At 39.6% G+C, this 25,954-nt stretch overlaps 1 protein-coding gene across 6 annotated transcripts in view; it reads left to right on the top strand.

Annotated features, from left to right (window-relative positions):
* Window positions 1-10,457: 10,457 nt before the first annotated feature.
* The window catches only part of LOC139793164 (ras-related protein Rab-10-like), a 30,381-nt gene continuing 14,884 nt past the window's right edge, over window positions 10,458-25,954 (top strand). The window contains exons 1-3 of one of the 6 annotated variants that reach the window (XM_071737440.1): window positions 10,458-11,076; window positions 17,220-17,280; window positions 18,364-18,502. In XM_071737440.1, the coding sequence (XP_071593541.1) occupies window positions 10,908-11,076; window positions 17,220-17,280; window positions 18,364-18,502 (369 nt within the window). In that variant the 5' untranslated portion in view covers window positions 10,458-10,907. The remainder of the gene's footprint in view (window positions 11,077-17,219; window positions 17,281-18,363; window positions 18,503-25,954) is intronic. The other 5 variants (XM_071737441.1, XM_071737436.1, XM_071737437.1 and 2 more) reach the window with 5 other exon arrangements.

Genomic DNA, 25,954 nt, shown 5'->3' with positions numbered 1-25,954 from the left:
ACTTCAAATTTCATCAAAGCTGTCTCTGAGGCAGCTCAGTTCTCAGATTTTGACTGAATTCAAGAAGTGGCAGTCTTGCTGCCAGCATGGCACAAACAACTGTAGTCTGTAAAGGAGAGAAGAGTCAAGTTTCACAGTCTGCTTCAAGTCTCTATCAACTCACCAACCTTACTGTCCCTCATCCTGGCTTCTCTTGCCTCTTTGGGCCTTCCGTTTCACCAGGTCCTACCTGTGCCTCCTGGAGCACAATGTTGGAGGGTTATTTGTTGGAGGTAAGCAGGGTGGAAAGCCCAGGAAGGGTGTGGGAGATGGTGGATGAGACAGCTGTGAAAGTGGAGTAAGCAGAGCAGTACAGAGGAGCATGAGGGAAAACAGGAGCTGTGTGGGTTACTGGGTAGCAGAAGATCAGCTCCCTTGGCCATACGTCTTTAAAAAGCCCTAAAAGTGAGTTCAAAATTTCTGCTGTACAAATAAGTAGAGAGGGTTAACAGAAATAATATTATTCACAATCACATTCCCTGAGAAAGCACCAGTTTGACACTGTTGGAGTATTCTGTGGCAGTATTAGAAGTTTCCAGGCAAACTACAAATAGAGACATTTTAGAAACTTGAAATTAGTTATTTGCTTTCTCTTGGAAGGGGAAGTGAGTTTGTTCTGCAAGTGTATGACCTGTGTGTCCCACTGCATGAATCTGTGTCACTAACCAGGGCATATGAACCTTTCTCAATGTTTTTTTTTACTGCCTCTCCTAATGGCATTCAATTGCTTGATCAATATTTCAAATGATGTGCCCAACCACTGTTTGACCTTTGTGTGTGTACCTGGATGGAAGTTTGATTTGTTTTAACTGCAAATCAAAGATGTTCTTGATTCAAAACAGCTTTTACTTAGTGGAGGCATGTCTTCAAGAGGATTTGGTTGAGTTAGAACTGAGCATTGATCATTTCATACCTTTGTTTCACTGCTGCATCCTCTGCTAATCTCTCTTCAATGGGTACTAAAAATTTACGTTCACATAGCTTCCTTCCCTGCCACACCTCCCTCCTGTGTTATTTTAGAGGGGAAGATATCATGCATATTGCTTAGAAATCTGTAGAGGCCAAAAGATTTTTTATGTATTGCTGCTTGTTCTACAGTTACTGTTCTAATAGCTCATTACATTTTACCTTCACAAAATGTTTTATTTCAATGAACAGCATGAGAAGGCTAATCCTCAAAGTAAGGCTCATCAGCTTGTGAATCAATGATGTCACCATAAAACCAAACATGGGATAGACCATCCTATTTTCTCAGGTATCTTCCACCCTAAAAGGATACTTCAGGCATTCTTACTCCAGATTTCCAAGGAGAGGTAACCAAACCAATGGCAGAGACAAGATGCTGCATGTCAATGGGTGCTGGAGGTGATGAGTTAGATGAAACCCTTGCATTTGGTAGATGCAAATTTATTTTTTTATTTTTTAATAAGTTTGTCAAAGAGACAATCCCTCAAATCACTTGGGGATGTGACATGAGGCAGCTTGCCAGTGCTGATGACCAGGGCCCAAATGCACTGCTCCTCTCTAATGCTCAGACCACCCCTGCAAGTTCCTCTAGCTCATGTTAACCATCTTAACTTGTATCCAAATTATCTCGGAAAGCCAAGAAAAATTCAGATGTTTCCTGTGCATGTGCAAAATTATTTTCTTTCACCAGGGTAAGATGGAAAGCATCTGTCATCCCAGCTCCAGCACCAGATAACCTACAGCTGCATAAGCATAAAAGATGCTGTGACCACAGTGACCCTCTCAGCCCTTCCTGGAGCACCACATGGCCTCAGCACTCTGTCACCACATTCAGACCTGACAACAACCTCTGATCCTGACAGAAATTCCAAGTTAGGCAGTATCTCACTGCCCAAGACACAGAAATCTCCACAGAATTTTTAAACTCTCTTAATTTTTTTAACAGCATATTTAAGTTACTTTTAAAACCTCGTAACATCTGTTTCCTAAATTAAAAAAATATATCCAACACAATAGCTTAACATTTTTAAATTATTATTAAAGATGTTACAATTCAGAAAGATTGAATTCTTTGATTTAGTGAATGGTTTTATCTGCTTTCAAAAGTTGCTTTGAATAAGAGCTATGTAAGAACTGAATAATAAGTTAAAAATCAGTAATGTCTTCCTAACAGATACTTATGACTCAAAGTTGTTTCATTGGAAATATTATCATATAAAAAATGGATGGCTTGCATTTATTCATCCTAACAAGACATGGAGAAATACTCATCGTCCAAATGATGCAGGCAGTGATAACAGGAAAAGGAGCAGGCCCAACAGTTAGCCTAAGCCAAGGGAAACTAGAAAGGAAGGGAGACAAGAGCAAAAGAAAAAGTAGAGAAAGAGATGAGGAGTGAAATTCATCCCACAACAGTCCTGTTTTTCAAGGGCTGAAGAATCTCTATCTAGAATCTCTGCCTCAGACTAGAGAGGAACAGCTGAGGGAAATAATAGGAGGGCTTCAGGAAGAGTTAATTTCTGTCTTTCTAACGGATTATAATTTCATTTTTAAGAACTGTTGAGTTCTTCAGCTTCTTCTGTATTGGCAAAATATATTTCTTCTTTAGCTGAATCATGCAGTGCAATCCCAGTACGTCTCCTTTCCAGGGCTGCTTTATGCAGCCAGGGCTCTTATGGGACTTAGATGAGGTTTTGGTGATTCATACTACTTAAACTACTCAAGAGCACTTTTTCAATTGGAAAATTCACTTGAAGTAAATGCATCATCAGCATGATTGTCCATGCATGAAAGGACTACAAGCGAAACAATGAGCACCATTTTTTAAAACCTACACTTAAGCCAAGAAAAACAGTTATCATGAACTATTAAAAGACCTTATTTTCCAGTTTCCATGAATCTCTCATAGAAAACATGGGTTATCCTTGTCTCTGTATCTCTTATTCTGAGAATACGAAGCTGCAAATGAAAATAATATAATGTCCACATTGTTCTAGAGTCATTAACATGATACACAGCAACATAAATTACATTATCTATGACAGATTAAGATACTACTGATTTAGCCTTATTCTTGTTTCTAGAAAGAAACCTGTGAAATCTAGGCAGTGAATACTCTTGATATTCTCTTTTTTGCTTTCAAAATGCTATAAAATGCTATTTAAATTATTGAAGGATTAATAGAAGATGCTCTGGTATCTGCCCAGAACACTGTGGATTTGAAGAGTATGTCAGGTACTTAAATGAAAACAGATGTCTGCATTTTTGACATTTATCTAAAGGAAAAAAAATCTTTCAGTGGGTTATGTGTGTGCATGTGCCTATGTGGCATTTTCACAGCTGATTTGATAGTGGCGCTCCCAAAATACTTTTAATAGCATCTATGCAATCTTTCACTTGTGCTGCATTGTGGCAGTTTTTATTTATTTATTCACTTAAATAGATTTATATGATACATAAAAAAGGTCTATCCACAACTCTGCGTGCTTTTGATATATAGGAAAACACAGACTGGTGAAAACAAGTATAAAACCAGCAACCTCGATTAAATCAGAAGACAGTCACTGGAAAATAAATTAAAAACTGTTCCTTGCTCAGGCAGTCATTCAGAAAGCCTGCACTAACCAAGATCATGAGGACACTTGAGAAGGTGAGTTCATATCATAAAAGCCCTTATAAAATGGGCCCATCAAGCCCCCAGCTCTGAATGTTCCCAGTCCTGTCCCAGCTTTGTTCCCCATGACTGATGGGGGCTGGAGATGGGTCCAGCAGATCTGAAGACCCAAGAAACAAGGTGGTTTCACAGCAGAGTGCTACAGTCCAAATGTGAGGGCTCCTCATTGGGAACTCCTGGCCAGGATTACTTGTTCCTGACTAAAAAATCAACCAAACAAACAAGAGGATGGGTTCTCATGTAACCCTTTGGGTAGGGCTTTGGGGCAGCTGTGTGCTCTTGAGCATGGAAGAATAGTCCTGCTCCAGAAAGCTCCATGCAATTTGCTAGTCAAGTCTCAGAGGGCTGCATGCCAATTACCATCAGATACCAGTGTCTCTCCTCCAAAAATCGTGCTCCACTGCAGGCAGCAGAATTGCATCCTCAACTCTGCATGTGATGGGGTGACAGCACTCAGCCCTCACCTCTGTGGCTGGAGTGGCAAGTCCAGCTGAGGAAGAGGAGCATCTGGCATGGAACTGGGTGCATCAGGACACAGGGAATCAGGGGCAAGCTAGTGAGTTTGGTTTCACTCCTGCCAAAACCCAAGTTAGCAGAAGTGAACTAGCACCTACTGGATAGATGGAGCTGCTTTACTCCTTCTGCATCTTTGCTTGGTGAACTTGAACTGAAATACGGCCACTTCTACTGAAGGTGATATATGTAGCTTGTGTGTTCTCAGGATCATCCCTCAGCTGTTTGTTTCCATTACTAGGTAAAAAAGCAGTGCAAGGAGGATGTAAAAGCTTCCCATCAAAGCTGTCTGTCATGGCCACTTGGCCTTTGGTATGTGTCCTCTCTAAGCCACATACTCCATTTTGATCTTCTAAAAGTGCTGTGGGAAATCATTCCCATAAACTGTACCTACAGGTTTTTGGGAGGATTAATTTTGTCCCTCACCTGTACATCAGCTCTGATTTTCTACTCCCTGTCCCTTGATTTGGAGATCAATCAGTCTACACTGCTCCCGACACTACAGGCACTGAGGAAAATCAGTATAAGTACATGTACGTAGCATCCTCCTCCTTGTCCTTATATCTTGATGATAACATATCTCTCCACCCCCTCTCTTCCTAGTCCAGGATTCTTTTTATGATGTTAAGATGTTTCTCAACTATTTTTTTTTCATAATAATATAGATTCCCATGGGAAAGTCCCCTGCAGACCTGTTGTCCACATGGGAAGAACAGAGCAGGTGAGGAGATGGCTCCTGTTTCTAGGAGCACTTTCAGATTTTGATTCCCATGGATAGTGATGCCAGACACATGATATTTAGCTAAGAAAATAGGGAGCAGACCAAAAACCAGGATGTTGTTTATCAGGATGCCTGCACTCCAGGAGATACAGGAGGTAAACATGGGGGGCAACCTGCAATATGCAAACCAAAATGCATTTCAGCCACAGATTATGTTCTGTAATACACACACATCAGCACAAACTCTACTGAAAAATAAATATAATTCCACCATAGCTGTCTGAGTCCAACAGCTTCCCATCCCTACGGATGACACATACTTACCCTAAGCTAACTGTGCACTTTGAAATGTCCATGAAGCTTAACTAGAGCAACCTGAGGATATAAAAAAACCAGTACAGTTACTTTCTAAAGCTATGTGTGGGCAACAAAATTAATTACTAAATTCCTCAGCATCCGGCAGTTTGCAGTCAGCATTCATGCATCTAGATAACTTTTTAAAGTTCCTATGTGTTATTTTAATAACATTGAATAATTCTTCTGAAAATCTTGACCAGATAATTAAGCAGTGACCCAAATACAGCGCAGTTTTGAATAATGGGGAAGTCCAAGTGACTCTGGGAGGAGGGTATGTATTTAAAGCCTGTACTTCTCTGGCTGTTCAGTGAGCAAGGCTGACAGTGAATCACCACCAGCCAGTACATTACTCAGTTGCTGAACTGGTCAAAAGCTTGGCTCTCCAGAAATTTCAGGATTCATTTAAAATGTACTCATAGTTCAGTAATGGAAATGAAGCAGGCTCAAGATAAGGGTAAAAATTACATTTGTGACCCTACCATAAATGTTGTGAATTATTCTGTGTAGACTTCAGTTATAATCAGGATTTTATTAACTGTACAGATGGAAGTCAGTATGGTCTCTTAAAATTCCTTCTGCTGCTCCTCATTCAGAAAAAAAAATCCTGCATTGCAAAAGGAACTGCAGAAGAACCTTTTCTGATATGGGAGCTCCAATATTTTTTATTTAAAAAGTTGTTCATAAAGTTGCTAAGTGACAGATTTATTAGCAAATTACTAAATATTCATAGCTAACAACTTTTATATGTCCAAGAGAAATGATGTTGAATTAGGGTTGAGGGTGACATTTGCTTGGTCTCCTTGATAGTCTCAGTTCTATATTTTTTAAGAGGTCAGGACCCCTGATACAAGGCTTGGATTACTTCAGTTTGTTCTGCTAATATTTATCTTTTTCATCAGTAGGTCAGAAATGTGACTTTGAATCTGGAGTTATCAAGGCATACTCTTAGTTAGGATGGCCCAGCTAACCCTGCAAGTAATACTGACTTCTGTCATTAAGAAAAATAGAATTAAAAACCCCCTACAATTCCAGACCAGGTCATGAGCAGCTATAAACAATGTGCTTCTCATTGCCATCACTTCTCTACAGGCAGTTTTCATCAGTAACCCCACATTTGAGTCATTCTGATTCAGAGAGATGCCCTGTTCTCTGATGAAATCTTAAAAATTATATTCCAGTTTAAAAGTGAATACTGTCTCTTAAATAACTAAAATACTTTACATTTAGCCCAGCAATTTCATTTAAGGCTTAGTGAACCCTGTTTTGCCCATCATGAGTAATTTACCTCACTTTTGTCCACTCAGAAGTGGTTTTATCTTAACACTAATGAAAGCAAAGAGCTTCACTTTGGCCACTTATTAGATTCTGTTCAGTGAGTAATCTTGACAAGAGCAGTGACTCAGTACTGAGGATTTTAAATCCAAATTAAACTTTGCTTTTTCCTCTCATTACCATTTTTAGCTTATACCTTCAGCTCAGGAAAACTTGCATGAATATGCTGCCAATATTTGTAATTCCATTAGTATTCTAATATTCCACCAAAATAATTTCTAATGGAAAGACATTGAATCTCTCTGCAATATTTTGTAAGCTGCATTTCATTAAGGAGGCTGTGGCATCTGTAATGGTATAATTGTGTTACAGACAAAAGGTTGTACTCGAATGCTGGTTTTTGCTCAATCTTGCTTTAGAGTTACATTCGTTCCCTTAACTTTTTTTTTTTTTTTTTTAATAATGGTTGCTTGCAAGAATGTCCAAGGGAGACTTAGTGACAAAAATATGCTGGATGTTTTGGATGAAATATGCTGCTGAAGAGTCTCTCTGGGTCCTGCCTGCATTCAGAGAGATTTACAGTACTTTCTGTAACTGTGATGAAGACTTAGCCCACCTTCTGCAGGGGTTTGGATACACAAAAAATCAGCTGATCTAATAATTTGCTAACTCATTAGGAGAGACTGAGGAAACATATAGCACTAAAGGAAATTAGGAGGTGAATACCAAGACTTACGTGAGCATTTTGAGAATTAAAAAAGTATAGCATTGTCACCTTTGCTTAAAGTCCTCCTGAGAAATAAACGGAGCAGTTTTTCCTAAACTGAACATTTCAGACAAAAAGCAAAAATGTAAGTATCATACCTTGAAAAGTAATCCTAACCATTTACAAGTATCCAATGAAAAGTAATGTGATGTTGTAATAACCCAGCTTTTAAAAATTAAATTCTAATAGTTTTGTTCATTTTTCTGTGTGAGATGAAAAGGTCCCCCACTAAAAATGATTTTTAAAACTACATTGGTCTTATTATTACTATTTATCACATTACTGGAAAGATAGAGTCAAAGAAATGAAAGTGATCTATCAAAAAAGCTGAATGAGATGCAAGGACATCTTTTTCAAAGGATATCTCAATGAACACCATGGAAACTTTCTTCTGTGCCTTGCACTGATTGTCTTTCAGACACGCAGTCATTATTTTCAAGTCATTAGCTTATTAAACAAACTTTACATATTATTAGCTTTACAAATACAGCAAAATCATGCAGTTTACAAAGATCCAGGTTTTTTTAAAAGCATGAGGCACGTTTTGTTGGGGGTTTTTGTTTTGTTTTGTTTTGTTTTTGTTTTTTTTTTAATATCAAATTTAATTCATTGAATGGGAGCTTTTCAATGAGCTAACTTTAAAATGGTTTTAGTCAGTGGTAAGAGATGGAAAGAGTGTCCCCTTGTGGATAGGAATATGAGGAAAGTGATGTTGTAGCTCACTGATAGGAGCCTGGGTATTTGCATTTTTGCAAATGGAAAATGCCTGGGCATTTTTGTTAAGAGTCTAGCTAGAATCCTGCCTTGAACATTGCTCATAAATCAGTACTCAAATGCACACAATACTAGGGACAGCCTTTTAATTTAAATTGTCTGGCCTGGCAGATAACAGAGGGTGAAGACTGAGCTAATGTAGCATCCTTGCTAACACCATCAGTCCAGGCCACCACCTAAATCTAACTGCTCCAGGGAGCTTCACTGCTGCCATCATTTGAAGAAAGCTATTCTGGGATGAACAGCTTCAGAGCAGAGAATGGCAGAAGGCCCCACAATAAAGACAAAGTTTTATTGTATATCTATAAACCAATGTGCTGCTGACATTAATGCACCTGCCAAACCTGTGATAGAGCATCCATCTGCAGGACAAAGCACCAACCTTGTCCTTGCTCCCTCAAGCTCACTGACAGAGGGATTGGAGCAGGATTAATGCACAACTATTTGGAGACACCAGAACCTTGCTGAAAAGTTTAGATTATTCTTAACTGTTACAGATTCCCCATCCACATCATCACCTCTGTTCCATGAGAACTCCAAGAAGATGATAGCCCCCCGATACCACTGAGATCTGGGATAACCACTGGTAGCTTCAAATTTCTGCACAGGGAAGCAGAACTTCATGGGGCTGCTGAGAGAGCAGGGGATGTTTACCAGTGGAAGTGGTCTGGTTTATGAAGTCCAGTCCTTCCCTGTGGCAGGCAGCTGTAGACTCCCTAACAAATTCACTATATTCTGTCTCTATTAAGATTTTTTTCCTACTGATTGTCTCAATTATGGGAATTTTCTGAAGCATCATTATAAAACAATTTTCAGCTCAGCCATATTCATGGTTGGTCCCTATCTGTTATCTTCTTGTATAAGCAGGTTTTTTCACCCCCTTATAATTTAATCCCTGGCAGACAGTAATCATATTCCCTCCCAGCCTTTATTTTGTTAAACTAAGCAAACCACACACCCCAGCTTTATTGTACAGGATGGGCTCCCCAAACACATTCATAATGCCATGTGCCACTCCTGTAGGGTCAGTTTTTTCACCACCAGTCATTCAAGAATGTATTCAGCCTCATCAATAGACAGCATTTCTCTGTCCCGAAATGGAAGCACTTTGGCTGATGCCTTCTTTGGTACTATTGGCTTTTTTACACAATCATGTCTCACAGATCATCCCTAAAATAACCAGCTGACTCAGTAGCTGATTTTGATGTTTCCTAGTGATTATTTCCCAGTTTGTAGCAGAAATTCTCATTCTTTCAACAATGAAGGAAACTGCACTGATACTGTGAAACGAGCTGTTGCCGCTCTTTGAAGATCTCCCACCTCGAAAGTCATAGAAGTTTGTGGCTAATCAGTCCGATACTGGCAAGCTGAGGTGCAGGTTTTGTGTTTCAGAGCAGGCTGATGGGGAAATAAACTGGAAATACTGCCTGGCTTTTGATAAGAGGATGTCCTGAATCGTGGTTGGTGGAACTCACTGAGTCGTAAATAGTCCTACACAAAAAGCAAGTACGTTGTATCTCCCACTCTGTGATACACGAATTGACTGAGGAGCTGCCTGAAGGGTTGAAGTTGAAAATGTAAAAATTTGTGGAGAGTCTTTACAGGCCTAGGCAGTCACAAATATTTGTAAACGTCTATTAGCACTTCTAATTCAAAGTGTATCCCATTCCTAAATCTGTGACACCAGAGAAGTTCACTGAACACAATGGCAAATGGCTTTATAATTTGGATGACCTCAGATGACAGTAAAAACATCCAGACATACAGGCACCAAGTCTACAGTGTAGGTGTACTCTTTTTTTTGGACACTGCTGGTCACTTAGGCTGTCAGATGACAGCAAATCAAAAGAGATAAAGAGGAAATTCTTAAAACCCCTTTCCTCTGTCTTTAATGCTAGGAAGCAACAAGAAACCAGACTGTTCATGTCTGTAGAGACAGGGGAAGTGTTATCAGGGTTGTGAAAGTTCCCTCTTTCCTCTCCAGTGATGAAACCATGAAAAAAGGTGCATCTTTGCATAATTTCCCAATCCTAATTCAGAGGCGTGGCTGAAGTGCAGCATGCAGAAGCCTGTATGTGATCTGTAAAAGGTCCAAGAGCGTGTGTAAGCCTTTATGGGATCTGTAAGAGGTCCGACGCGTCCCCACTGACCACCGTGACGGTGGATGCTGCGTACAAGCCGCTGTCACCCAGGTGGCTGTCACCGAGATGCAGGCGGTGGCCGCCGAGGGACAGCCAAGTCCTGGTGCATCAGCACAACAGACCCGCGGCCGTGACAGCTCTGGGACTTCTGCGAAGCCACCGCAGCCCCTTACAGCTCGGAATGACTTCAGGTCAACCCGTTTGGTCTCAGATTTTATTTTTTTTTTTTAGCAACCATAGGAACTGCACGATTTAGAGCTTGCCCGGTTTCGTATTTTCTGTCGCACGTGCGCAGACAGCCGGCTGGCGTAAGGACGGCGACATTGTCAGACTGAAAGGAAAAAAAAAAAATAAAAGAAGGCAAAAAGTAGATGCTTTATTCTTTAAATCCGGTTTAAAAAACTGAGTAGCGCTCCCGCTCACCTCCTGAGCCCGCCCCGCAGCCCAGCGCTCCAAAGGGGCTTCTCCACCTCTGCGGGTCCGGAGGCGTCGGCCCCGCTAAGCGCCGGCAGAGAAGGCACCGGCCCCCGGTTCTGGTCCCGGCCCACTCGCCGGGTTCCGTCGCACCGCGGGCGGGGGCGGTGCCCGCTCCTTCACAGCGGGGCGGCCCGAGGTCCCCGCCCCGCCCTAGCCCCAGTTTAACCCGGCCCGGTACGGCCCGGCCGGCGGCACTCGGCGCCCGTCATGGCGGGCCAGTGTCAGGGCGGTGCGGGCAGTCCGCCGGCTCTGCTGGTGAAAATCGTGATGGCCGGGGAGTCCTGCGTGGGAAAGACCTCCATCGTGCGGAGGTACACGGACCCCACCTCGCCGCCGGCCGGCGCTCCCACCCCCTCCTCCTACTTGGCCACGATCGGTGAGTGACAGCGGGCCGGGGAGGGCCCCCAGCAGTGGCGGTGCTGCCGCTCTCCCGCAGCCGCCGGCCTTCCACCTGTCGGCATTCCCCGGGCGCTCCCTCCCGCCGGCCTTCCACCCCCCCCGTGCCCCCGCAGCCCGCCAGCTCCTCGCACTACCCCGCAGCCCTCGGGGAAGCGGGGCCCCGCCGGGCTGAGGCGGTGTCTGTGTGGGCACGGCCGCACTCCCCGAAGGAAGGACGGGCGTGTGTCCCAGTGGGCCGGGTCGGCGCCCGATGCCTTCACCCTCCTCAGCCTTTGCCTTCCCCGCAGGCCGCTGGTGCAGGTTTTAAACACGATCTCCCGGCGGGTATGGGTTTCAAATCCAGCCTCCGGAGCTTGTGTCTCGGCACCGCCGCTCTCCGAGGTGTCAAATCGCGTTCCGGGGAACTGCTGAGTGTGTCCAGACACGTTTAGGGACTTACACCGGTGCAGAGGTTTGCCAGGATGTCACGAAACATGTCACCCTGGCTCCAGAACTTCTTTCTGCTAGGTAGTAACACTTGCCTTGCTGTTTGGGGCATTCGGAACCTAGTACTTTTATTTTTTTAAAACGTATGAATCACAGAATGGGTTGGGTTGGAAGGGACCTTAAAGATGATCTAGTTCCAATCCCCCAGCATGGGCAGGGACACCTTACTGTTTCTTACTGCCCACAGCTCCAGATGGAAGCTTTGTTCCTGTACACCCGTGTGGGTGCACAGAACGTTACCCACTTACAAGACTTGTCAGGCATCAGTAAAATGTCCCTCCATCTTTCATGCCAGAAAGGTATTTAACTTTGTACTAATACTTTTTACAGTATGAAGTCTGCTGCAGGAAGCCTTATGTGTGATTATTAAAGCAGAGCCATTGTGGTATTGGAAATAATTAGCCCTGCCAGGCCAAGGTGGTTTTATGCTGCACCACCCTGGGGCCTTCCCTGGCACCTCTGCAGATGAGGAGTGATGGGGAATTCCCCGCTGCCATGTTACACCAGCCCCACAGCACCTCGGGGAACCAGTGGCAAGTTGACTGTCCACAGCATGAAAACCACATCATCAGCATGAAGACACATGATACAAAGATTTTCCCAAAATTTGAGTGGGAGATTTTAATTTTTACGAGTTTGAGTGTGTGTATAAGAGTTCCTTTCATTTTCTATGGTCTCGAAGAGAAAGTATGCTCAAGAAATGGTGTGTTTCTGCATCTGGAACATGCATGGGTGGGAGGATTTGGGTTAACAGAATAAATAACAGGTGGTAGCTGCAGCAGCAGTTGGTGTGGGGAGAACTTAATGGATGTGATATGACTTGACCTGCATGTGTGAGAACATCTGAACTTAAATCAGATTTTATTTTTGGTCCATTCTTGCAGAGCAGCTTCTGAAACTGACACAAACAGGGAGGAACTCAACTAGAAGTCTTGAAATCGATGGTTGTGACAGGCAACTTGTTACCTGACTTAGCAAGGAGTCTCAAGGAATGGCATGAAAATAAACATCAGCTTTGTTGATGGGTTTTATGTAGGAAAGTAGATTCCCGACTGTGAGGTTACTATTTGAATCAAGATTTCTTTTAATTAAATCCACTGCTGTGTCAAAAAATCTTGTATGGTGGTGGTATTAAGAATATATTTTCCAAGTTGTGGGCTGAGATAGTTTAAAGAATAGTTAAGATAAAAGAGTTCTGTCATAGTTAGGGACTGACATTCACTGTCTTAGTTTTGTTATTGTTCCTGAGACCTATGCTTGAGAGAGTTATAAACTTTTTATAACTGAAATGTACATGAATCATACAAATGCAGTGTTTGTTGAATGTGAGTTTAAAGTTATTTCTGAAACACCATGTTCCTTTTGATTCCATATTAGGAGGTGTATTATAGTGTAGACTTTTAAAATGAATGGTATTGGGAGTGATGGCTTCTCAAACAATATTAGAAATGGAAGTTTCTTTTCCGTGAAGACAGCTACAGACAAGAGCATAGCCCATAGCTTGTGGCCTATAACACTCTAAAGAAAAAAGACACAATACAATGGTTGTTCTGTTCCTGATGTTTCCCCAACTTTGTTGACACCATCAAGAACATAACTGCTTTCATTTGGATGCATGCTTCATGCAAGCTCAACCAAATGATTCCTATCTGTCATGCAGCCTATTGAATGCTCATCTGATGTTAATTTGGTTTTCACCCTACCTGTCTGGCTGGAACAGTGATTCAAATAGAGGAAACATTAGCCAGGCTGTGCAGTCTCCCTGCCATCTGAGTTCCTGACAAACTCATGTGCCGCCACCTTCCTTAGTAGCAAAGGGTCGTAGGCACTGAAGTTAAAAGGTGGAGAGTTTCATTTCTGTGTCATCATGAATTACAGGTTTGTGTTACTAGGAAAAAACTTATTGATGGGGAAAAAAAAAAAAACCACAAGCACACAAACAGTTTTTAGTAAGCTGCAGTAGTAGTGAATTTTTTCTAAAATTATGTATTGTCTGAAAAAAACCCAATATGCATCCACAATAAATCTTAATTGAAAACTTTTTATGCAGCAGTTAAACACTCAAGGCTGGGTGCCCTTCCTCCTCTTCAATTACGCAGTTTGAGTAAATTCTAAGGAGTTGCAGTTTTCTAATTAAACTTATACGCATCATAAGGCAGATGCATTGTATTATGAATAGACTATAAAGAATAAATGTTTTTGTTTAAACAATGGCATCGCATATAAAGCTGTAGAGAAAGTTTATGAGCAAGAAAACCTCTTAAATACGAGGGGTTTTCTTGTTCATAGGATTGTGAGTTCACAGGCTATGAGGTTGTTGTTTGGCTGTAGTATGGTGGCTGTGGTCCCGTAGCACACATGTGTTCTGTGATAATTATTTCTGTAGGGGTGTGAGTCCTCCCAAATCTGTCCTAGTTGAAAGTGGTGCACTTCCCACTTGAAGTTAAAAGAACAGAAAACAATTTTTTTTTTTAAAAATTGACTTTTTCCTCAAAAAGAAGCTTTTGCTTTTTAGTGCTTATATTAAAAAAAAAAAAGTTGAAAATTGAAGTGGTTTGCACATTTGTTTCTAATGCGTGATGAGTAAGAGGAACCAGCTCTAAAGCCTGTGTAGATTCCCTGATACTCACTTTAGAAGGAAATAGAGTTAATTTAAATAAATAAACCATTTTGAAGATACATGTATTAACCGTGTTAACAACACTTCTCGTAATCTGCATCATATTTTAATTTTTTAATTTTTTTTTTTTTTACAAGGCTGCTTTTTTGTCACACTTAACTTTCCTGGCAAGCCATCTTTTCCCATGAGCTCTTACCAAAATCATAATTATCAGTACTTGTGACTGGTCATTACCACTCCACTTAAGATATTCCTTAATATGTACAGGAAAAGAGTCTGACTCCAGTAATGCATCAACATCAGCCCGTGACATCTCACTTGGAGCATGCCCAGCTTGGACAGAGGAGATGATACCATCTGCTTCCCCATTTTCCAAGTTGGAGACACTGTATGGCAGGGTAGGGAGAACCTGCACCTGGGGCATGAACCACCATCTGCCCATCCTACTACTGAGCTTCTCAGATGTGCATTTGCTCTGGGTAGATGTAGTTTTTTGGGTCTTTTACATCAAGGAACTTTCCAACTGTGTTGGTGAAGAGCGGGTTGTAATTTTCTGGGCCAGGTGCAAAGGATCGTTTTGAAGAGGAGTTTTGCAGACTGCCAAAGACTATTTTTATAGGTATTGAGGGAATAGAGGGGCTGTTCACAGCTGAATTACCCTATGGCTAACCTGATGCTTTTTAGACCTATTTGTCTTTAAGGTGCTTCAATCCTAATATGAGCATATTTATTATTTGGAATATAAAGAAATTAATTTAATCTCATGGGTATAAAACTTGGAAATAGCAACTAGAATTTGAACTTGTACCCAGTGTACCCCTTCTTGGTTTTATTGGACAACTTAAAAGAAGCAAGTACAAGCTGTTGCATTCAAATAACATTTAACTCGAGAGTAGTAATCAATGCTCATTTTGTAATGTTCATCATGTTGTAAACTCACATGGGCCTTAAAGCATCTGAAATCTGTGAGCTGTCTTTGGCATTGTATTTCTCATTTTTCTTTTCTGTCTTTCCAATTTGCTAAGTTTGCTGGAAATTTCATATAAAGACATGAACAATTCATGCATGCAGAACATATTGACTTCTGTTTTTCACTAACATTCATTGACCTTTTAGGTCAATAAATTTTGAAGTTGACTTAAGAAGTCAATAAGCCTTATTTTAATTTAGATTAAGTTTTAGTCTGATTCAGCACTCTGCTTCCCTTTTTATAAAGAAAAAAAAAAACCCAGAACCTAGAGTAATTTATTATTAAAATGTGTGTCAAGTAAGAACTCTTTCCTGTAGGTCTGGGAATCCCCATCTGGCTTGTAGGTTTTTTTTTTATATTCCTAACACACCATTTGAAAGTGACATTCCATCCTCTCAGACCTTACTCTGTCCCTCTCAACTGCTTTAATGTCAATTGGAGAAAGTGATACAGATAATTAGACAAAATCATGTGAATTTCCAGAGCAAATGTTTTCCGTCACATTGGAATTTCACCTTACATGAGAAACTTGTTTTAAATTACATTTTCATTTGACATTATTAATTCCATCAAGGAAGCTTCGTGTAATATTAATTGCAGATACGAATTATATTATTTCATCTTTCCTTTCCATTGGAGCTTCAATAAAAATTCATCAAGTGGAGGACATGATTATCATAATAATTTTGAAAATCTACCTAGATTATTTTACCACATGCACACAAAAATGTTAACAGCATTGGAATCAGGCATGTGAGAGCGTACTTGTGAAAGTTCTGTGCACAATAATTCCATCAGTAAAAAGGAATGGAGCATTTTTGGTTTGCTGTCATGGATGCTCACTTTTGATACAGTAATTTGATAACAGTCATTTGGCAGTTCTTACAGAAATCAGTGTAATGGTTATAATTTAAAAATTTTATGTTTTTTCAATCAGTTTAGTTCTTTCAGGTGGCATTACAACAGGTGAAAAGGCACACTGAAGTCATGTTAAACAGATGTATTTTGACCTTATGGAATTTTGACCATGCAGTATGGCTAGCTATTGCAATATCACCTTAACTTCACTTAATATATTTGACAAAAATCACCTTTTTAGTTTTCAGTGGGGAAAAAAAAGAGCAGATAAATTACCAAATGGTATTTTAAAACTTAAGCTGTAATGTAATTGAAAAAAAAAAATGCTGAGCTGTGAGGACGTGTATCACTCAAGATAACAGCTGATAGCTGGCAGATTCTAATACTAAGATCAGAGCTTCAACAATCCATAAATCCAAGTATCATCCACCACATCTGCAGTACCCATTTTATAATATAATAAAGGAAAACACTATAAATTGTACAGGAAGTATATTTGAGAAAAGATCTGTAGTGTATGTAGAGACAACATTCTGCACTGTCCGAGTGCTTGATTTTAGCATTAGTGTTCTGGATCTGGGATACGCAGTGGTTCAGGCTGCAGAGACAATCGTCTTCATTTTTAATGAAATCCAGTCTATGTTTGTCTTTGCATTTAACCAATACAGCTAATTCCTCTTCCTGTTCATGTAACCTTTGACTATTCTTTTTAGAGATTTGAAAGTAAGGGCAGAAAAATGGTGTTAAGCATGAAACAGCTTTGTAAGTGTTCCTACCTTCCCATTCATAGCCATTGCGATGAAACTGGAAACCAGTGAAATCACCAGTATATTTTCCAGGTTCACAGGCCATGAAACTGCTCTCATGCCACTTCCACTATCCATGGAAATGCCTACGTGTAGTTTCAGAGTATCTGCATCTTTGCTCTGACTTACCCCTCTGTTGCTTTGTTGGCATTGCTTTGTATTGTATTCAGGTAATGTATTGGGACATAGTTGTTTTCACCATTGAATAATTTCCTTTTACAGCTTCCATTTTGAATGTATATGGTTGGCTGGTTATTCTTTGTTTGATATAGTTCCTTTTCACTTTCTGTTCAAAATTGCATAACTAGAGCTAAGAAATGGTCTTCAAAGGGACTCCATATTATTATGAGAAATGTTACACTTTTTCTTCTTTCTTCTAGGCATTGATTTTAAAGTCAAGCTAGTAACATTTAATGACACAAGAGTGAAACTTCAAATATGGTAAGTTTTAATTTATATGACCATACATGAGAGCCAGATAAATTACATTACAGCATGAAAAAAAATCTCATACACTTTAAATTGTTTGTCTTCTAAAGTGCAATTGTTCCTACTAAGTAATTTTTAAATTTGAATTAGGCCTACAGGAGCATATATTTTGCAGCAACTAATCTAAGATTTAAAAAAGGGTTATTGCTAGGTTGCTTTAACAATAAAACTTGCAGCATACAGACAATGCAGGTATACCATCCTTACTTGGTAGATTTAGTTGTATAGGAACACTGAGGGAAGTATAAAAGCAAGAAAATTTTACATTTCATTACTCATCAAGTGCATGTTCAAAAAGAGAAAGCTAGTAAGATGAATCTTCTGGAACCTACATTCTATTTTTTGTTTTTGAAGTTTTTCTAAAGGCTGTGTAGGGCTCCTGACATCCATCTCTGGGCATACAATACTGGAGGTTATATATATTTTCCAGTATTTAACTTCTTAAGGAGCAACATTGTACCCGAATTATCTGACCAGTGTTGGATATACATTTATTCCATCTCAACTCTTAATACAAAAATCTTGGAGGCTTGTTTCTTCCTTAAGGCCTGATTATTTGTAGGAATCTCTGCATCTCTGTATTTTATGACTTCTTCCCAAACCCTGCCTTCCATATGAACCACTTTATTGTCTTTGTCACAGTTTACAAAAGGCTTATCAGAATATGGAACTCTGCAGTGCTTGTACTCCAATTTTTTGTCATCACCTTAGTTTCCTGATCTTAATGATTAACTGTATATAAAGAAGCAATGTTGGGCTTGAAGATGCACTCAGACTTTAACCACTGTTTAGCTTCCCTGGTAGGTCTGTCTTTTTCAGGACAAATTTTCAGTGTATTTCTTTCACTGATGCAACTGGCAACCAGGTTTTCTCTCATCGTTATCTTTTTTGTCCCTTTCATATTAGGGTATGCCATTCAAAATTTGGCCAATACTCCTTGAAGTAAAGTGACTTTTCTTGGGGGTTCTGCAGTTTTACAATGTTTTCTTTTGTTGTTGTTTTTTGTATGTGTGTGATTTCTTCAATTTCTTTCAGGGATACTGCTGGCCAGGAACGATTCCATACACTTAGTACTAGCTATTTTCGTGGTGCACAAGGATTTGTCCTTGTGTATGACATCACAAATCTGGAGAGTTTTCAAAATATAACAATGTGGATGAAAGACATACATGAGGTAAGTATACATAACAGTGGTTTATTTCTCAATGTAATTAACAAGTTACTGCAGTTAATGCTTTAAATTACTGCATGAGATTTTTGTTCCTGGAACTGTATGTTTCTAACCAGAATTTCTTTCTTTTAACTCAGCACACATTATGGTAGTGGGATTACCTGAAACTGGAATACAGTGTAGATTATCCAGGACAAGCCAGAGATAATGTATGAGTGCTTCCTGAAGTACTTTTGAAACATAGCTTCCAATGTGGTTTTGCACATACTGAGTTATGGTGCTTCTGTCACTGGTGTGGCTGTGCACAAGCCGGTCTCTGTGAGCTCACCCCAGGATTTTAATTGGCTTCCATGTCAAAATTCAACATGACAGCCAGTGATTTCCCTTTCCTGATTTCATTACTTTAGCATAGTTACCTCATCCCAGTAATCAAAAGAAACAAATTAAATAAAACATCCTCTTCATCCTTGCTGTGTATTCCCTTTGAGAAGAGGGTTTCAAGAGGTAGGAACTGGGGGAGGAAAAGGAGAATCCCTTTTTGGTGGAAAATCCCTTAACCTAACCAGCTAGCTCTGGTACTGCAGCCAGAAACTGCTTTCATGTGATGTAGGAAGTGATTCAGCAACACATGGCTGCCAGAAGGGGAGTGTGTTCCCACATCCCTTCCTGCTCCTGAACATTGCCTGCCACTGTGCTGCTTGTTAGAGCTCTCTGGGGTTCACTCTGACTATCTAATGTGGTAGAAAAATAACTGCAAAACCAGTTGGATAGTTTTCTGCTCCATCAGTGGGTTTAAGAGGTTCATAGAAAGGTCTGACAATTATTGGAGTTGGTGCAAGGTAAACAAGTAGGAGTAGGAAGGGCAGGGGAAGATCGTGTAAGGAACAGAGTGAAGGAGGAACCAGAGAGGAAGGAGTGGGCAAACCCCTAGGGATCAGATCATTCAGCTTCCTGTAACCCTGTACCCCAAGTCTTTATTACTAGGGCTCCCCTTATGTGTTCTCTGTTGGATAGAGGCAAGTTTAGAATAGAACAGTTCAGCTGGAAGAGATCTACAGTGATCATCTAGTCCAGCTACCTGACCACTTCAGAGCTGACCAAAACTTAAAGCATGTTACTAAGATTATTATCCAAATACCTCTTAAACACTGACAGGCTTGGCTCGTCATCAGCTACCTCTCAAGGAAGCCTGTTCCAAAGTTTGCCCACCCTCTTGGTAAATAAATGCTTCCTAATGTTCCATCTGAACAGCCCCTGCTACAGCTTTGTACCATTCCCACATGTCCCATCACTACCAGGAACAAGAGATCAGCACCACCCTCTCCACGTCCCCTTCTCAGGCAGCTATGAGAGCAATGAGGTTGCCCTAAGCAGTAACATTGAGGTTTGTAGTTGGCATGCTTGGATAAGTTAGTATGCTTGTGGAACAACCCAAGCAAGGTAGCACTCTTAGTTTATTAAAATGGAGTAAACATTCAGGCATTTTTTATAGTAATCTGTGAATTGGTAGGAATATGATGTGATGAATGGGAGAGTTCATCTTGGGAAAGTAGGCTTGAAATAAAACCATCAAATGTGTTCCTTTCTCTCTTCACAGCTTCAGTATATGGATTAATTTATGAACTACACGTGGTCCTATATCCAGTAATATATGCACAGGGTATCTTATACTGTTGGTGAAACATTACATTTCCATTGCCTCAGTATTGAAAACATTACTATGGTGAGCTAGTACATCATTGTCCTTTACCACAAACCTATCCTAAAAGTCTCAGTGGCAACAGAGCCTAACTTCAGTTATGTGTTACAAAAGAGATTTGATGACAGAATATTCTTACTGGCTTGTCTACACACACTTCAAACTAACATGTGGTTTATTATTTGGTTAAGAAAAGTGTGCACCCTTCTTCTGTTAGGTAAACCAACTAAAGTCACAGCTGGATATGCCACTGGTTGTACAGCTTCATTATTAGCCCAGATTTAACTCAGCACATGCTATGATGGTAGGTTTACTGTTACCTGCAGCTGAAAATGTACATTATCCATATCTATCTATCTATCTATCTATCTATATGAAGTATTTGTGTATAGATTTATATATAAAATATATGTAGACAGTGATCTGTCTTCACACTGCCTCCAAAGGGGTCATTTTTGTCCTGCCCACTTCAATCAGATCAAATAGGATGGTTGATTCAGTGGACTACCATGTAAAACCATGAATGCAAAGAAAGGATCAGGTCTGTATGGCTAGGGTGGAGGGAAGGATGGGACCAGCTCTTGTAGTTTCCATGCAGCAGGCTTTAATCTGCTTAAGTCAATCAGCAAATCACACCTGCACAAGCCTTTCTGTTCTAATACTTAAAAGCTTTTGTGTAAACATACTCAAGCTATTAATACTTATATTTTTTAATCTTAACCCCAGAAGGTACTTTGTTTCTATAAAATTAAAAAATAGAAAACTATTCAATTTAAAAAAAATTCTAGGGATGTAAATTGCATGATAGATTGCACTAATTTCAAAACTAGCAATTAGCAAATGTTGTAATAGAGCTAGATAATAATAAAAAAATTAATTTAGTCCTAGTGGGATATCAATTTCTGAAGTGTCTTGGTGAAAATATATGGGGCTATTCATTGCAAAAGAAGTGTTTTTAAGCAATAACTGTTAAAACACAGGGCATTTCATGAAAATTAATTACTTACTAGAGGCTGGTGACATTCCCTGCATTTGCTTTGGTCTGTTAGTGCAAACCACTATTTAATTCTCCACAAATGCTCAGTATCAAAGTGGCTTTTGCTATGCCATCCTTAAAAATGTGCAAGGCCAGGCATTTTATTTTCAAGTTAAAACAGGAAGCAGATACAGGTTTCATTGGGTAACAGATGGATGGGTAATGTGAAGGTTGCACTAGAATCTATCAAACAGGATTTTTTGAGACAATTCAGTTATTACATTACACTCTCCTCTTTGAATTCTTCACGCATGGATTTTAAACAGAAAGTTCTTAAAAACTCCTCAGTGTGCTAAGCCTTTTTTGCAACAGTTGAAAATGACAATCTAAGCAATTTAGCATTCATAAGAACTCCATCGATTTTATAAAAACTGTCCAGTCAGTGCTATTACAATCAAATTACCAGTAATGTTCTCATTGTATTTCAATTATTTTAAGTGTAGAATACAGCAACTTCCCTATTAAAAATGAATTATTGTTCAAGGAAATTCAAGATCCAAATATGTCGCTGTCTCTGTATTGTTGTAAAATTTGTATTCTGAACTAGAGGAAACTACGTAACATGACTGTATTTAAAAAGTGTACTAGAAATGCATACTTGCATATTAATATCTTGGGATGTTATTGACAAATATAGCACAGGTATATTGGATTTGTAATGCACTCATTAGAAGCATGATAATTGCAGGAAAATTGCTTTAGAACCTGAAACCGTGCTTCATTCCTAGGGTTGTGGGTGATGTTGAATTTATTAAGGTGTTCCTCCTGTCTGCTGACATGGCTTTTAAAAATTAAATACAACTGTGTGCCATATCTGTTTGCAGAAAACACTTCTTTCCAGGGGGTTCTGAACAAGATTCCAACTAACATATTGGCTAAAAGTTCCTCTCAGTAGAGTGTTCAAAAGCTGAAAGAAGGTGCCTACAGAGGATTTAGAGATACTGAAAATGATACAACAGGGCCTTGAGCAATTTGACCTGACTTTGAAGCTGGTCCTTCTTCAAGCATGAAGTTAGAGACCCAATGACTTCAGAGGTCCTTGCCACCCTATTTCACTCCATGATTCACACATGGCATCTGGGTGTCCAAAAGCTTTTGACATTAGTTGATTTTAAAGACATAGGGCTGCTACTCACCTGGTGTGGCCATGAAGATGACCAGTTCCTAACAATTACCTCTGTGATGAGAATTCTTGTCTAGCACTGGATTTTTTTGCATGGGAAATAGTAATTTTCTCACACAGGAGCAAGTCTTGGTGACATAATTGAGTGGTTTTGGAATATACAACCTTTCAGTTTATTCTATCTGAAAATAGTGACCCCTCATCCAGGATATGGCATGTATGGGTATGGTGGATTCTTGCGATTTTTGCATAGTGCCCTCTTCTGGTTCTGTGCATTAAATGCATCTTAAGAGTTGGGAATCTAGAGATTTCTGGATTCAGTATTTCTGCACCATGCTTAAATAAAAGCATCACAGCAAAATGCTTTGCAAGTGTAAATAAGCTTGACATGTCTTGTGAGATTTTCATCTTCAGATGAAAAAACTTGATGCGTGAACCCATGGATGGGTTTGTTGTTATGACTCTGGTTAGAACTGAAAATTCTTGTTCTTGTCACTTTACTAAAATGGTTTATCTCTCACCCTAGCCTAGCTTGAGCATAAATTGTTTTATATCTAATCAAGTTTAAGTTTGATAATAGAAAATTTCTGTCATTTGTACAATTCCCTTTAGTTGTGGAAACTAAGCATTTGTAACTGTGGTCATCATGTGGCACTTGTTAGAAAAATGTATATGGAGAAACATACATATGGGAAGCATGGTATGAACTCTACTCGTGATGCTGTCAATGAGATTGTGGGGAACACTATATTGCTAGGAAACTGTTCTTCATTAATACAAAGGATCAGTTTCTAGTGTTATTGTCTAGTGAGCAAGAGGAAGAAACTTCACAGCTTTGTGGCTCTTGCCTTTATCTTTCTGCATGAACATGCATGTTACTATATCCTCTTCAAATCTGAAAAATTATATTCTATATTTCTTCCTGAAATGCAAACTAATTAAGCATTACCATAGAGTATTTCTCAGATCTGGGTGGGTTTTTTTTCACTGCTTTGACCTGCAAAGAAACTTAGGTTTCTTTTTCAAACTCAATTATCAATTAGTATAAAAACTATGCAGCCTTGGAGATGTGGTAGAAGGACAAGGTGGTGATTCTAGAGAGAAAGTTTTAGACAACAAGCAGTCTGGGTGAGCTTTGGGTAATTGCAGTCAGTTTGCTGCAGGGGAGGTTGATCCCAGCCATTCACATCAGGGGTGGTGCTCACCACTTAAAAGGTGAAAGGATAGTTTCTCTCAAGAACTGGTAAGTACAAATGTGACATGGTTGTCTTTTGATAAAGATGCCAGTGCAACTTCTGAAATTTTCATGAATCCACAGCACTTCTGTGAAATTCTTTTCCCTGAAAAAAAGAGAACAAACACAGAAAAAAGGCATAAAGGGGGTGAAAATGACATTAAAAAAGGGATGAGCAAGATATTTTCCTTTTGGCATCATTGATTTCTATTAATAGCTACACAGTCAAGAAGTTGGGTGGTTATCTGGTAAAGATTAAACTGCACTGTAACTAGAGAAGGGCATGGATGGATGGCTCCCATCTGAGCAGGCTGCTAATGCACACCATGGCACTGAGGGATGAGTCCAGGGTTCCTTGTCCTGTCCCTGGCACCTCTGTGACTGGAGCTCTGGCACTGCTCCCTCCTGTGGCCACCGGTCACAGCATCCTGGCTCCAGCACCACTGGCTGCAGCTGCTGGGGAATCCAGAAGTGGAAAAACCCTTTAGCAAAAATCTGATGACTCTTCGAAATGCTTGAGAAAACTGTCATTCTCAGTAAATCTGTCTACTCGAATTTTGGGAGAGAAATATAGTGCTGATATTTTCTTTCTAGAAGTTTGGAAAAAGACAAGCTAGGTTTTCAGCATGTTCAGATTATTTTTAAGTTTCAATAAAATGTAAACTTCGAAATGTTAAAACCAGAAGAAAGACTAAAGGAAGATAGTGAACAGAAAGAAAATCTGGATGTATTTTTGAGATACCAAAGCAAAACAAGTTTTGTTTTGTTTTGGTTTTTTACTTCTCAAAATAAATTATTTTTGATGAAAGTGATGAGCTTTTTAATAGTATTTTTCCACTACATGGAAAACAAATGTTTCCTAACTCTACTGGCTTAGTCAGTGCTGACTTGCAACTGTGCTCTTTTTAGCTATAGGTTTTGCATTTGGAAAGCTTATTCCTGAGCTATAAGTAAAAGAGGATGAGCACAGGGAGCTTTTGAAGAGCTGTATTTTTGGTCAATTCAAGTCTGTGTACATTTGCAGTTTTTATGCCAGCTGAGCATATGGTCAAACTTCTGCCTAGTCATATTGTCTTAATTTTTTTAAGGCTAGCTCTATATAATCAGCTTTCAAAAATATAAATGGAAGTAATTTTGGTGTATATTCTTTAGTTTTACAAAATCAAGAAACTGCAGAATAACATCTTTCTAAAAAGAGTAGTTGCAGTGCTTTGATGGAGCATCCAGTCAAATTGAAAATATGTTCTTACCATAGAAATAGTTATTTATCATAGAATTACAGAATCATAGAATTGTTAGGGTTGGAAAGATCCATAAAGATCCTCTAGTTTCAACCCCCTGCATGGGCAGGGACACCTCCTCTAGACCAGGTTGCTCAAGGCCCCATCCAACCTGACCTTGAGCACTTCAGGGAAAGGGCAGCCGCAACGTCCTTGGGCAACCTGTTCCAACATCTCATCACCCTCACAGGAAAGAATTTTTTCGTAATGTCTAAGCTAAATCTCCCCTCTTCTTACTGAAAGGTGTGGTACCTCTAATGCCCTTTAAATTTTGTTATTTGAGGCTGTTGAAAAGACTACTCCTACTGCAAACATCTCCGCTGTTTGTACAGAAATAAATTTACAGGATTACTTTTACAGCTTTGTACATAAAGTATGCTAGTATTTCCCTTTGACCTTTTACTTCAGAGTAAAGTCAAATGTCACTTGTAAAACCGTCAGCTGCATACAGTCTTCCTCCAAATAAAAAAAATGATTATGTGATGAGGTTACCCTATTCTAAGTATCAATGTATGTAATTTTATGTAGGAGAAACATTGACCTTAATGAGTAAAACTTCACTGCGTTCTGAAACAGCCAGCATTTTGATCTATTAATCCAGGTTAGATTGATTCTTTATTTTAGACTGTACTTTGTACTCTTATGATAAGCTTACTTCATTTTAATACATTGATTATCTTGAACATCACCTATGGGTATGAAATGAAATAAGCTGACTCAAAAATGAGAGAGGATTAAAAAAATGTATGATATAATGTTCTTCAAGAATAAATTGTCTCCTCCTTTATTCTTCAAATGAGGCCACTTTGTTTTACAGTTGCAAACAGACTAAAAATAATGATTCTTTCATCCTTTAATAATAGAAGTTTTTCACCGCATTTCTCAAAAAGGAAAAAGTGTCCATGTGTCCATATGCATGTGTATGTCCGCTGGGGAAAGGGACTGTCTGCATTTGTTTTATGGGAAGGTTAAAAAAATAAGACCTTGACAGAGGTCAAAGCTGTCACCAGTGTCACTGTAGAGAGATCTGTAGCCTTAGACCAGGCTTTTTAGTCATCAGAGAAGCTGTGTGAACATGTACTT

The sequence above is a fragment of the Heliangelus exortis genome, chromosome 2 (genome assembly GCF_036169615.1).
Source record: "Heliangelus exortis chromosome 2, bHelExo1.hap1, whole genome shotgun sequence".
Lineage (NCBI taxonomy): Eukaryota > Metazoa > Chordata > Aves > Apodiformes > Trochilidae > Heliangelus > Heliangelus exortis.
Note: the sequence above shows the minus strand (reverse complement) of the source record. Positions and strands in the feature narration are given on the sequence as shown.